General features: G+C 42.9%; 1 protein-coding gene across 3 annotated transcripts in view; it reads left to right on the forward strand.

Moving 5' to 3' along the window:
- The window catches only part of FANCB (FA complementation group B), a 52,187-nt gene that overhangs the window by 26,807 nt on the left and 12,108 nt on the right, over positions 1 to 13,272 (forward strand). The window contains exons 10-11 of one of the 3 annotated variants that reach the window (XM_075175860.1): positions 6,544 to 6,676; positions 9,011 to 11,637. In XM_075175860.1, the coding sequence (XP_075031961.1) occupies positions 6,544 to 6,629 (86 nt within the window). In that variant the 3' untranslated portion in view covers positions 6,630 to 6,676; positions 9,011 to 11,637. Of the gene's footprint in view, positions 1 to 6,543; positions 6,677 to 7,699; positions 8,063 to 9,010; positions 11,638 to 13,272 lie in introns of those variants that run through there. The other 2 variants (XM_075175870.1, XM_075175863.1) reach the window with 2 other exon arrangements.

Genomic DNA, 13,272 nt, shown 5'->3' on the forward strand with positions numbered 1-13,272 from the left:
CTTTCTGCAATTAACGCTCATTCTTAATTCAACTCTACTTATTGGCAGTGGATTTTAATGCTGCCTACAACATTTTAAACCTTTGCTTTAATTTTACCTCTTCTCAACCTCATTTAAGAAAATTCAGCACTCACTGGATGTGTTAGTATACTACTACAATTTTTAATCTATATTTGGATGTGAATTTTTAATACACAAGCTTTGTATAAATCCAGAGAGGAGTGAATTTCTGGGGGTTTTGGCAGAATCTTTCTCCTTTCTTTTTCTGAAGGAGTATGAAATTACTTAATGATCAAATCGTGCAGGTATCTCCAAACGCAGATAACATGTACCAGCTTCTTTAATCCCCCTAAATCAGTTGGACAAGACAGTTACATCCGAGAAATCAGAGAAAATCGTGTAACATTGTGGGTATGTATATTTTTCAACACAACGATAAGAAGAAATGATACGAGACAGTCAGACCAGTTCAGCACTCTTGGCTGTTTGTCAGCTTTTTTTGTTTGTCAGCATGGTTAAAATAATCACTGAGAGCAGCTGTTGGATTTGAAGATCCCATGAACTTTCTTAGAATATGTAGCGTGGGTGAGAATTAATTCACATTTGTGATCACAGTCATTAGATTATGAATTCTTACCCATGCTGGAGAGTCAGTGTAGTCATCATGTTGTATGTAGGAGTGGGGTTCTTTCACCATCCCATCCAAAGGCTGTCCGTGAATTAATGACAGGGAGATAAATACAACCACCATCCTATGAATAATAGTAATTGCCACCTCAGCAGGTACAGAGCTAAAATTACAGGTTTCAGCGGGGGATAATCACCGATCGCCTGATGCTGATGGTTTCACTGGGATTATTTTTCCCTAAGGATGTCCCTAACTTTCTCAAAGTACAGGATTTGTATTTAGTTACTCAAACACGGCGTTTCAGTTGTGATTATTTAACTAAAACGCTCAAGAATTCATAACTTGTTTACTCCATGTGGTTTCAAGTCATGTGCACTGCAGCATAATTTACCTGCCACTTGGCCAGAGGAGTCCCTGTGTAAATGCAGAAGTGAAAAAATTTATATTCCTGAGATAGTATCTTAGTGTTTTCATCTCACTGCAAAACTAAGTGAACTATTCCAATGCAAAGTACCTCAGTAGAGCACACCACCTTCTCAATAAACATGGTATTTTTTTAGCTAGAGTTCAGCTTTTAGTAATTTTATGGAAAGAATATATCAGTTTCATTCTTTTCAAAGTAGCTTTTTAAAAATGTGCTCTGAATGCATATATTATTGCTTGATGACTGATACATTTCACCCAGAGTCTATAAAAAGCATCATACTTTATTACTGGGGTGTTTTATTTCAGAAAGAAATTGCTAATTTAAAAACTTTTCCCTTTTTTTAGGATTGGACAATGAAATACACTTGGCAGAAATAATCAATGATGATGAATAAATGATCCCTGCTTATTGCATTTTCCCCAAACATGAATATATTGTCTTCTGAAGTTATAACTAGATAATCCACTGAAATAACATAAACTCTATAATCTTCTCTGAAAAAAAAAATACTTAAAAGGCTTGGGGAAAGAATAAATCCCTACTCTATTTTCCCACCAAAGAGATAGGGATTTGTGCAAACCAGTGTATTTTCTTGATAAATTGACATATCGTAGGCAAAAAGAGGACGAAGAACAGAGTCCTGTCATTTTGAAATGGAGTCCCTCTACGCTAAGTACTCGTTCTTACTGGCTGTTGAAAACACTTGGAGTGAATTGGATTCTTTAAAAATCCACATTAACCTTCTCTAAATTAGTAGCATGTCTGAACAGTAGCACATTAACAGTATCAATGATCCAGGATTTGAATGTTTTAAGTGACTGCGGATAGCCTGAGGTTATAATAATGATTACTTTAACACCATCTGAAGTGCATTTTTTTTTAAGTTACTGGAATTTGTGGCATATTAGACAGCTCATACACATGTAAATCTACCCAGTGATACAGCTAATCTGGGGAGAACTCGCTTCTCAGACTGCCATGTGCCATTTATGGGCCACCATCTTGCGGAGTACTATTTCTAATGCCCTCTTAATATGGATTGTCCAACCCACCCCACATACCTCACATGCTAGCATTGTGGCTGTGGAATTTAATTTTTGCTGTATATCTAAAAACTAAGAATCTTTGCTTTTAAAATCACAAAACCTTTGACGTGTCAGCATTTTGTTTTCATATGGCTGGGAGGTGGCAATTCATCTGTGCACAGCTATAACTGTCCTTCCTCTCTGAATGTCAGTTTTTAAACCTCTTGAGATCCAACGCAATGCCTCCTGTTCTCCACCGCCTCCCCTTTCCCCATCCTGAACTCCTTTTTAGATGTCATACACTCCTTGGGTTAAATCCCGGTCTCATCCAAGACAATGGCAAGGCTTTCTGAGAGCTTCCAAGGTCTGGACATCCTTGTCATGATTCAGAACCTGCTTTTCGTCTCAGCTCTCAGGAGAGCTTAGTGGGTTTCACAGACCCAGATTCTACCCCTTTGCCCAGGCTTTTATCAGGAGTTAGTGTAATTATTTTAATAGGCACAACTTGGCTGAATTTCCAAAGTTAAAGGCAGAGAACTAATAAATTGTAAACACAGCAATAAATTTAGGCTTGCATTTATTTTGCAGTTAGTTACCGTTTATTTGAGTCTCTGTTCTTACTTATTTTTTATTTACACTGGCAACAGATGTGATGCTTCAATTTTATTTGAAATTGTTTGCAATAAAGCTGGCCAATAATGTGCCCATATTCAACAAGGTAACAATAGAACTTGTAGTCATTGATAATGATATTTCAGGTTGTAAATCTTCATGGCAAACTGCACATTTTGAGGATTGAATGAACAAATACTATAATACATGTGCTTTGAATACCAAAGGCGTGCTGGAAAAGAAAACCAGATTTCAGTCATGAATGATGAGAAATCATTAAAGTTACATATAATTTCAGACAAGGAAACACCATTCCTTTTTCAAGTTATAGTAGAAATACTATATGGGTTTTTCTTCCTTTTAGGTTTAAGTTCTTTTTATATTATAGCAAAGGAATAAAGATATACTTAGGAGTTCGTGTTTCCAACTTCTAACATAAAGTTTTAGAGACACAAAGAGTAACTCAAAAGCGAAGTAGTCCTTAATGATACTTGACTAAACATCTCCAGAAGGAATTATCAAATTGTTTTGAGTGTGCCAACCAAAACATAAGGAATTTTCTGGCCATTACCCTCCTACTCAAAAATCATGTAACTTCCCTCTGATAGGTACTATTAAGTGAAAAATTATATTGAAATAATTAATGCAGTTAAGCTATTTCTCTTATGAGTTTGAAAGATGAAGAACACAAGCATTGGGCCACCAGCAAGCTAGCTGTAGGGTACTCCAAGGTGATTTTGGTGATTTGTGAGACTGCAATTTGGGAATCAGCTTGCTTGCATTGACGTATTCTTTATATATTTCTGTGGTCTTGTGTAGATAGTGATGTTAGTACAGAACCTGTTATTTATCTTAAGAAGCTTCTGCAAGATAGCTGATCCTGATAAAATGCTTCAAAGACATCTGTCGGTGCTAAACAACATTGTTACCTTATATCACTTACTCAAAAAAAAAAAGCAGCGTATAAATTCCTCAGCAGTTTCTTGTACATTTAAACAGGGTTTATCCTTTCCCTTATCAGTTTACAGGTCTTATCTTTATTGCAGGTGATGTACCTTGATTTACCTCACCTTCATGCTGGCTTCCCTTATCAATCCATTCTGAATCAGACAAATCTTACCTCGGTAAACTGTGCTGAACTTCTCCATTTGTAACATGCTGCAATTACAAAACCATTCGCAAATCTGTGTTTTCCGGAGGAAAAAAACCAGACTTGAATTTGTATTGCCTTAAAAACAAGATTGCATCACTGAAGAAAGAATAGTGAAGTTCATTTGATACCTGAAAAATGAAATATTATTTGCAAAAGAAAAAGTGATTTCAGTATATTATTTGAAGCTGGCAAAATACGGCCCTTCAAATACTCTTGAAAGAAATAAAATCCTATTTAAATCTCCCTGTGACTTTTACTTGAATTTAGCCTACAGCATATCTACTGATTAATAATCAATGGTAGATTAAGATGCTGTTTGCTGAAAGCACATCTGTCTGCAGTTGGCCTTTGTGGATACATAAAATAACAGATGGTGCCATAAGTGAGGCTATTTGTGTCTATGTACAGTGGATGTCTTTCTTAAAGCTGCACAGAGAATTTTTAAGATGTCCTTTTGTGGCTGCGTTTATCAGCAGGGCAGGCAGGAAGTTTCACATGACCACGAAACCGCCTTCCACGTCCCGCCTTGCCAGCGCGGTCTCGCCGCGCTCCCCCTGCGGCACCCGTGCTCTGCTGGGGAGGAGGTGGTCGGTGCTGGGAGCAGCCTTGCAGTTGCTCCCCAGCGGGCGGCAAGGTTGGAGGAGAAGGCTTCCCGGGATCCCCAGGATCCCCGGCCACAGGGATGGTGCTTGTCCAGGGTCGAGCGCGTGTCAGCGGTTCCCAGCACAGTTTTGGCCGAGGCCAGCAGGTGCTCCTCACCCCTGGTCCCAGGGCACAGGTCGGGGGGACCGAGGGCCGGTCCCAGGAGGCAGTTTAGCCGCGGCCCCACCAGCCTGGGAGGAAGAGGGCTTATCAATGCAGAAGCAAGAGGGAGGAGCCATGGGCCTGTTTTGGTTAGCATTGACATGTTCTGTGTTGTTGGAGGTGGCTCGCTCTTGCGTGGCATGAAACCAAACACCAAAAGCACTTTCAGTGACTAGCAGACCTCAGGGTGACCTCTTGCTGTGGTTCCTGTTTGCTTTGCCCAGCAAGTGTTTTGCAAGCCACCAGAAGAGCAGGCAGGATGGCTCCAAAAGCAACAAGTGCAATGGTGGCCAGCTGAGATCTCCACCCCGAGCAAGTGGTGTTTCTGGAGTGCCTCTCTGCCGGGCTTGAGCTGGAGGGTGCCACAGGGCCGGGAGTGCCGACTGCTGTGCGCTCGGTCGCTTCTCTGCACCCTTCCAGACCCGGCCTAAAAGGTCAAGGAGAGAAAAGTCATTGTGGAGCGATAATAGCAGAAATCGGGGCAGAGGGGTCTGCTTGTTGAACTGGAGCTTTGTTAGCCTAAGCCTTTTTGTATCCTCCCTTCCCTGGGAGAGGCTCCCTGTGATTTTGGGCTCAGTGGCACTGGAGATGCTCTGCCCCCCTCCAGCAGCTGCCACGGGCCATGCTGGCTTCGAATGCCCTGTGTCCCCAGGCCATAGGGAGGTGGTTCTCACTGTGTCTGCGACGTCATGGCCGGAGGTAACGCTCTGGGGGATGTGGTAGCAGAAATAGGGCTCCCATGCATATAAATAGCTCCACGTACTGTTGCATACCCTGGTGGCAGGCTGTTATACTGCTGCCTTATTTATACCTGTCCTGGTTTCATCTGGGATATAGTTAATTTTCTTCCTAGTAGCTGGCAGGCATAGTGCTGTGTTTTGGATTTAGGATGAGAAGAATGTTGATAACACACTGATGTTTTAGTTGTTGCTAAGTAGTGTCTTGAAAGTCCTACTCAAGGACTTTTCAGCTTCCCATGCTCTGGCAGGTGCACAAGAAGTGGGAGGGGGCACAGCCAGGAGCGCTGCCCCAAACTGGCCAAAGGGATATTCCATACCATATGATGTCATGCTCAGTATATAAGCTGGGGGGAGTTGACAAGGGGGCAGCGATCGCTGCTCGGGGACTGGCTGGGCATCAGTTAGTGGGTGGTGAGCAATTGCATCGTGCATCACTTGCTTTGTATATTATTTTATTATTATTATTATTATTATTATTATCACTACTACTACTACTACTACTACTACTACTACTATTTTACTTTATTTTATTTGAATTATTAAACTTTTCTTATCTCAAACCATGAGTTTTCTCACTTTTACTCTTCCGATTCTCTCCCCCACCCCACCAGAGGGGGAGGAGTGAGCGAGCAGCTGTGTGGTGTTTAGTTGCTGGCTAGGGTTAAACCACGACAGTACTTCTGGGCTTGGTAACAGAGCATCAGGTTTGTGCTGTGACTTATTTTGATTCTTTTTCCTCTCGACACAACCTGATTCATAAAAATTCTTGGTTTTCACCATCAGTCTCAGCTTCTTCCATGAAGTGATAGCTACCAAAAAAAGTTTGCCAATTTAAACAGGCAGACCCCAGTTTGGGAGTACTTTACTGGTGGCCCAGAGTAAAAGCTATATGTTCATCTGTTTGCACACGGAGGACCAGGATGCACAAACCTGGGTAGCCCTGGCACATTCATGTTTTTCAGGTGCTTCTGGGCTGGGAATGATCCAGCTAAGAGACTTCGTGATTCAAACTTGAAGCAAAATCATTTTTTATGAGTCGTGTAGTTAGATGTCATTTTGCAATGCTGAAAAATAAACATCTCCATTTCCATTTTGAACACGAAGTTCACTGTCTGACTTTCTGTCCCCCTTCTGTTCTGATCTGTAATTGACAGATCCATTTCCAAAGCACTCTGCTGGCAGAGGGCGGATGCAGGCAGCAAACCGAAGAGCGAACACGTCGGGAAGGGACTATTTCTGACATCGTGGCTGGAGATTGGCAGTGTGTGTGTGATGATTAGGATGCAGGTGAGGAATCATTTGCGGTGAGTAGGTTAATGCATTAGTCTCACACAGCTGTCTCACCTTTAGATGGACCTCATGTTCCAATTCTTGCTTTTTGCCAGAGAAAGAGGCCAACGTGAGGGAGGTAAAGCAGTAGGTAGCAAATCACCGTAATTCTGCAGCTTTGCTAGCTCAACAATTAGTGTTCATGGCCCTGACTACATGTTTATGAGCCTTCAGGAAAAGGGGTGCAATGTTGAAGGGGCCAGAGGAAATAAATGGCTCAATAAAAAGCTTGTGAGCTGGACTTTTTCTGAGAAACGGCCTCCTCCTCGGATATAAAATGTGCTCCTTTGTAACATGTGCATTATGGAGATAATATTTCTGATGGAAACCAACTGAGAGGCTGCTCTCTTAAAGCATACTAATAAAGTCTAGTATTTGTTCAGGTGAATAAATAAACTGTGACTTACTTTGCCTACACCCAGCAGTTCATTTATTTGCTGCGGGTTTTTTTGCAAATATTAGGGAAAGGGACATCTCAACAGTCATATGTCTACAGATGACTGTATGGGGAAATAACTGGTGTGAGCTATGTACTTTTATGTCTTTGCTAGTACTTTGCCGCTTAACAAAAAATCAAGAGTCTGCCCTATTAGAGAGGGAGGGACTTGGTGCATTTGTGTGTAGGAAAATGTTTATTTCCCCCATAGCATTTTATTTGCCCAATATTTTTTTTCTACTGTTTCACAATATTATTATAAAGCATGCTTGTTTTTTCCTGGTAAGAACTGTCAGACCTGCATTTAAAACAAAAAAACTGCCCAGCCCTCAGCACATGCCCAGGTAGTAAATGTCAAGAAGCAATTCTAGAAGCAAAGTTAAGGGGACAGTTTGTAATCAGTTTTGCTTCTTTCCAAAGGGCAGACGAAACACAGTTTTTATTTCCAAAAGATTTTTTTCCTCCTTGATTTTGTCCTTCGAATGACAAACAAAACATTGACCTCTTTCTGGATGGTCTATTTAATCCTTTGCTGGAACTGGAAGGCAACAGCATTAGCAGGAGATTTGAAATACATGTTCTCTTCAGCTGAGAGCAAGGCTGTGCCCAAGTCACCTCTTAACACAAAGAATTCACATGTCCTTGGACCACAAGGACTCAGCAACACTTACACCTGTCAGTACAAAGCACTGATTTATAAAACAGAAGGGAGGAGAGGAACTTGCTGCCTGGCTGCTTCCTAACTAGCGGGGCCTGTTTCACTCTGATCTTGCTGGATTTGGTGAGACAACTACATTTTGGTCCTCTCAGCCCGGTGAGACTGACCCAGATGGGTGTGCACCTGCCTGGAAGGAAGGAGATCTGCACAGGAGCAGCAGCTCAGACTGAGGTGGCCCCTGCAGCTGCGATCCGTACGCAGCCGCCCTGGTGCACCCAGGGGTACCCAAAGTCACCCCTGAGGGAGTCCAGCGGTTGTTTGCTTTTCTCTTTTTTTACATGAGCCAAGGAGCCAGCCGAGTGATGTACCTGGATCCCACCCAACTGGCGTGGGCTGATGGCCAGGACACAGCCACAAGACTAATAGTTACTATTCTCTCAATAAAAAGCTTAACCACAGTGTAGCCTTAACGATACTTATCATCAAGCACCTTACAGTAATCTTAAAGTATTTTAATGACCTATTTTGTATATTTATTCTAGCATTTTTATGAATCTATATCTAGCATCCGTCCACATCCTCATTTCTGTCACTGTTGCTTACGTTTCATTACTCAGTATAAAATCCAATACTCTGTTTCATTTGACGTCCAAAATTGAACTCTTCCAACACAGCCAAATGCCACCTAGTGATTAAAGCAGGAATTGCACTTAATTACTTACACCGCTGTATTGTGTGCGACAAACTCGCTACTAGAATAATTTTTAAAGGCAGCTAATTTGTCTTTGTGATTAGAGAAGTCTGTTATAAAATCGATGCTTGCTGTGAGTAAATCAATTTGTTATCTCCTAATTAGAGCACTATACAGTTGTGAAGCATCATTTAATTGTGATGAGATGCATTTTCCCAAAGAAAATGTTTCCCGCTCCATTTTAACTGTAGTTTACATACATAATATATAGTAAGCATTTCCCAAGGTACCTCTTGGTTGATGCATTGCCACAGACAGGATGGAGGGCCAGCTGGGTAGCATGGGACGTCTGTTTTGCCTCCTACATAGGTGACGTTTTGCCACTTCTGAAAATCCACCCAGAAACCTGTTACGGAAGATCGTGACATTTCTGTTTGTGTATTCCTTAATTATTTTTGTGTTTTGCAAAGGCATGTTTTCTCCAGTGTTGTGTCATTCTGCTTGCAGAGGTAATGCGAAGACAGAACCCGTTCTGTGGAGAGGAATTGCTTTGTTTTCCCTGTTATGATTTCATACCAGGAGCTCTCCCCTTGCAGGCTACCGCGCTTTCAAGCTCTGCATTTTTTTACTGAATTTTTCCCCGTTTGATGGTACCCTCACGCCAACTAGGAGCATCTCCTCCAGGGATCAGCCTTATGGGTTAACCTGCATTCACGGGGGGGCAGCACGGGAGCTGGCTGGATGCTCCTGCAGGGTGCTAAGCCTCTCCTTGGAACTGGTACCTATGGGCATACCGTGTTGCTGTCAGTCCCGAGTGAGGAGGGACTGTGCAACCCAACGCTCGAAGCTGCTCGCCTGGCAAAGTGTGTCCTGCAGTGTGGGGAGGGAGGCCGTGGCCCCTGGAAAGCAGGAGAGGCACCGGGTGCTTCTGCCTGTGCCCCTGGGAAGGGTGCTGTGGCAGCACTCCTCTGCGCTTGCTGGTGGTTGGTACCCTCTAGCACTGCCAGCACAGGATGACAGTATTGAGCTGTCAAGGGAGGACAGCGTGGGGCACCCAATTCCATCAAGTCTGCGCAATGAGTGAGACAGCTGATGTAATTTTTCCTCCCTTACACAGCTTTCTGTGACGCTTTACTAGTCATGACCTAATGCTTGCCCTGACCCAGCCTGGAATATAAATTTCACGTGTGTACAGTGTGATTGCTGCGATGCCAGCGAATCCAGTGCCTCTCCAGGCGTAAAATACCATCCCTGGTCCGGGCTTGGCATGAGGCGTGTTTTTGAGAACTGTATCTGGTGGCATCTGACTCTTCGCTTGCTCGGTCTCTCTCGATGCACCGCAGTTCCTGATGCAATTTCCTATTGCTCTGCACTCGTTTCTCTTGTGTTGACCCACAGAAAGATGTTAAGAAAGGGAATTGTTCATCCATCTTTGTAGGAAATTGAGCTCTGAATGGTAAAGATCGTAAACAAAACTAATATCTTCTGAAAATAAACTAGTACCCACAATGTAACAGATGGACTCCAGCCACAGAAGAAAACAGTGCCTGCCCTGAAAGGTGTAAATTCCTAAAATAAACAGCACAACTTTTAACAGAGGAATACATGAATTTTTGAAACTTATTTTTCTATTTATGTAATTATATTCACATAGAAAATAGAGGGGAAAAAAGAAACTTATAGATTATTCTGGCCAAACTCTTCTCTGTGCAACTTCTCTGATGTCTGTGGAATTACAGCAGGAGAGGGTTTCGCCTTTCTTCTTGATAGTGTGAATGTGCTAGAGAAGAAATAAAGAATTTATCAAAGCTGACCAGTACACTGTACATCTATTTACCTATTTTTTGGCAACTGGTTTTTTTTGCCACCTTTTTTTTTTTTTCAGTGAAGATATCTATATAGAAGACTGAAAGACGATTGTGATTAAAGTTTCTGAAATGTTGGTTTACTTTTAAATGGTGCAGCAAAAAGCCCAAGGGAAAAAAAATCCTTTTTACAGGAACCAACAGTCATTTATAAGGGAACTGATCTCACCCAACAGACTTTGAAGTTGATAATTAACCAGAAACACGAAAGTTCATCATTTGGTAATGAGCTGCCTACAAACCCATCTGATGAATAAAGGCTGTCAAACAAAATCTCTTGGCATGGCACATCCACCTGCAGGGCTTACTACAGATGGCATGACAGTGTCTGACCATCTGATTCAGTCAAGAGATGCTGATGAAAAAGCGGTGCGTGCTCCAGATAATATTTACTAATTCTTCAAATGCTGCAGGAACACGTGATAGAATTTCTATATCCTTGACTGTGAATTTCAGGGGAAGGAGGGAAACACAATCCCAGTCCAGTGTTAGAAGCAAAACACAGTGTAAAACAACAAAATTACATATGCATTATTTAACACCATTACTGGAGAGGATGCAGTGGTGGGGAAAAAGCTACTATAAGAGGATGAAATGGAATCCCAGAACATTTATAATATCCATCTTCCCTGTGGCACAGACTGGCATACATACAGCTAGCCGTTATTTGTTGCAATTTGTACGATTCAAAGCTGTTTTTCACCCCTTTTTAAAAGGCCTACCCAGCAGTCTTTACTCAAAGGAAAACCGTAAATGATAGTTACTGAAGGCTGAAGTTCCATTCATCTAATAATATAGAGCTGAATTGTACAATGAAAATTGTCAGTTCTTTAAGGCTGTGTTGCAGTGCTGTAGGCACCACAGATGTTAAAGCTTTATGGAGCTTATAGGGTACCATGCATGTGCATAAAAGTCAATTGGATAGAAATATACGGTGATAAAGAAACATATCTTTCCTCTCTCCAAACCAAAACGTGTTCTGGGCTTCATTCAACCACCTTCCTCATGGTGAAGAGCTTCATTGGCACTTAACGCAAGACGAGTCGCTGAGAGCTAACCCCAGGCAAGATGTAAAAACGAACAAATAGGGCCCACCCTGGTTGTGTGCAGAGGCAGCTGGTGTGCAGCCGGCCGCATGGGTTTGCAGGAGCAAACGTAGGTGTGCGGTTCCCAGGGCCAACTTCTCCCAGCAGTGAGGGAGTTTCTTGGTGAACAGTCCAGCTGTCTCTGATCAGTCGCGGCGACCAAGGCTCAAGGGCTGCACCGTTCAGAGGGGACAGGGCAGTTGCTCTGCAGAGACCCCCATTGCTAAGGCTCAGCACAGCTCATGGTGTACAAAACACCTGTGAGCACCCTCAAATTCCTTTCAATACAAAGTGCTTCTCTGCATCAGCTGCTAAAGAGCAGGGAGCACAAGCAAGGGTGTATCGCTTGCTGACGTTACCAGCAGATAGTGTTGCCTGGATCATTTGGGCAAAACAAGAGCCAGGTATACAGCTGTGCCAGCCACCTCTGCATGCATCGTACCTCATCGCAGGCAGGGAGTCTGCCCGGAATCCGGGAGAGCCCAAAGGATGGGGGGATTTGTAACAGAAACAGGAAGATTGGTAGGAACAAAGTACTAAGGGAAGGCAGTGTGTGTGATTGAGCACTAGAAGAACTGGCAGAACAAAGAGTTAAATGCATAGATACTCTCTCAAAGACACCTTTTCCAGCAGTAAAATGGAGGCAAGTATTGTTATGCCAAGCCAAGAAGACCTATGAGAAGATTCCAGCCCAGACAACTGTCCAGCAGACCCTGCATCCTACCAACTGGAGGGTGGCACCAACATTGCAACATATCACATATAACATACCGCATAGGCTTTTTCCCATTAGCCCACGAGGAAGATAGACATCTTTTCCAATCAAGTGAAAACAAGCAATGGGCAGCAACCTGGCCTAAGAATTAGAGACCTGAGGACAATACAATGCTCAGACTAGGGACCGCTCCATAAGAGCTAATGCTTCCTAGTAAGAGGTCTGTCCAAAATGTCATTTTGTGTGGCCCTCAAGAGGAACCCCAGGGACAAATAGAGGACTCGGCAGCTGGTGTCCCTTGTCCTCGGTGTCATACACAAGTGATCCAAGTCAGATCTGAGCACAGACATCTTGGTGCTTGTGAGTATGTGGTATGAGAGAATGGGTGAAAAAAATGTATAGGGAATGGCTGTGAACAGGTAAAACTGACTTTCTTGGACATGTTTGTTAAGAAATATCACCTTCCCTTTCCATCATATCTTACACTGAGTTTTGTACCACTAATTTCTATCCAAGTAGATACACCTGGCCAGTTTTAATAACTCTAGCTGCCTCCCAGGCAAGGTAGATCAGGGGGAGTTGTGCTTGTGATGCTTTGCCCAGCTGCAGGGACCATGTGCCGGCAGACCCCAGCTGGCCCCATGTGTGGTGAGCTTGCGTTTGGCAGGTTGGGTCCAGGCTGCACACCAAGCTGAAGTGGCATAGCTGTTTCCCAAATCAGCCTTGGAAATGAGATGGTCACGCTCATGCCTAATAAACTTGGCTCTACGTGAGCTTCCTCTGATGGAGGGTGCCAAGGGATGGTTAATTTGGGATGAAAAAAAATGCCCTGTTTTTACAGTGGGTTGATTAGCTGACCAGTGGAGGATACTGGCATGTGAAAGGCAGGAACGGTGTCTGTTGTTTATGTTTCACATCCGTGGGATTTTCTAGAGAGGGCTATCGGCAACCTGTTGACCTGCTGAATCCCATAATGTCTATAAATATTGATTAACTCCTCATGGAGTCATTTGTTATGTTTTCTAAGTGCAAACCAAGAATAAATTGACTTTTTTTCGGGGAGGAGATTCATTTCAAGGTAATTGAGACTAATGTTGCAGCGAG

This window comes from Calonectris borealis, chromosome 1, assembly GCF_964195595.1.
Source record: "Calonectris borealis chromosome 1, bCalBor7.hap1.2, whole genome shotgun sequence".
Taxonomy (NCBI): domain Eukaryota; kingdom Metazoa; phylum Chordata; class Aves; order Procellariiformes; family Procellariidae; genus Calonectris; species Calonectris borealis.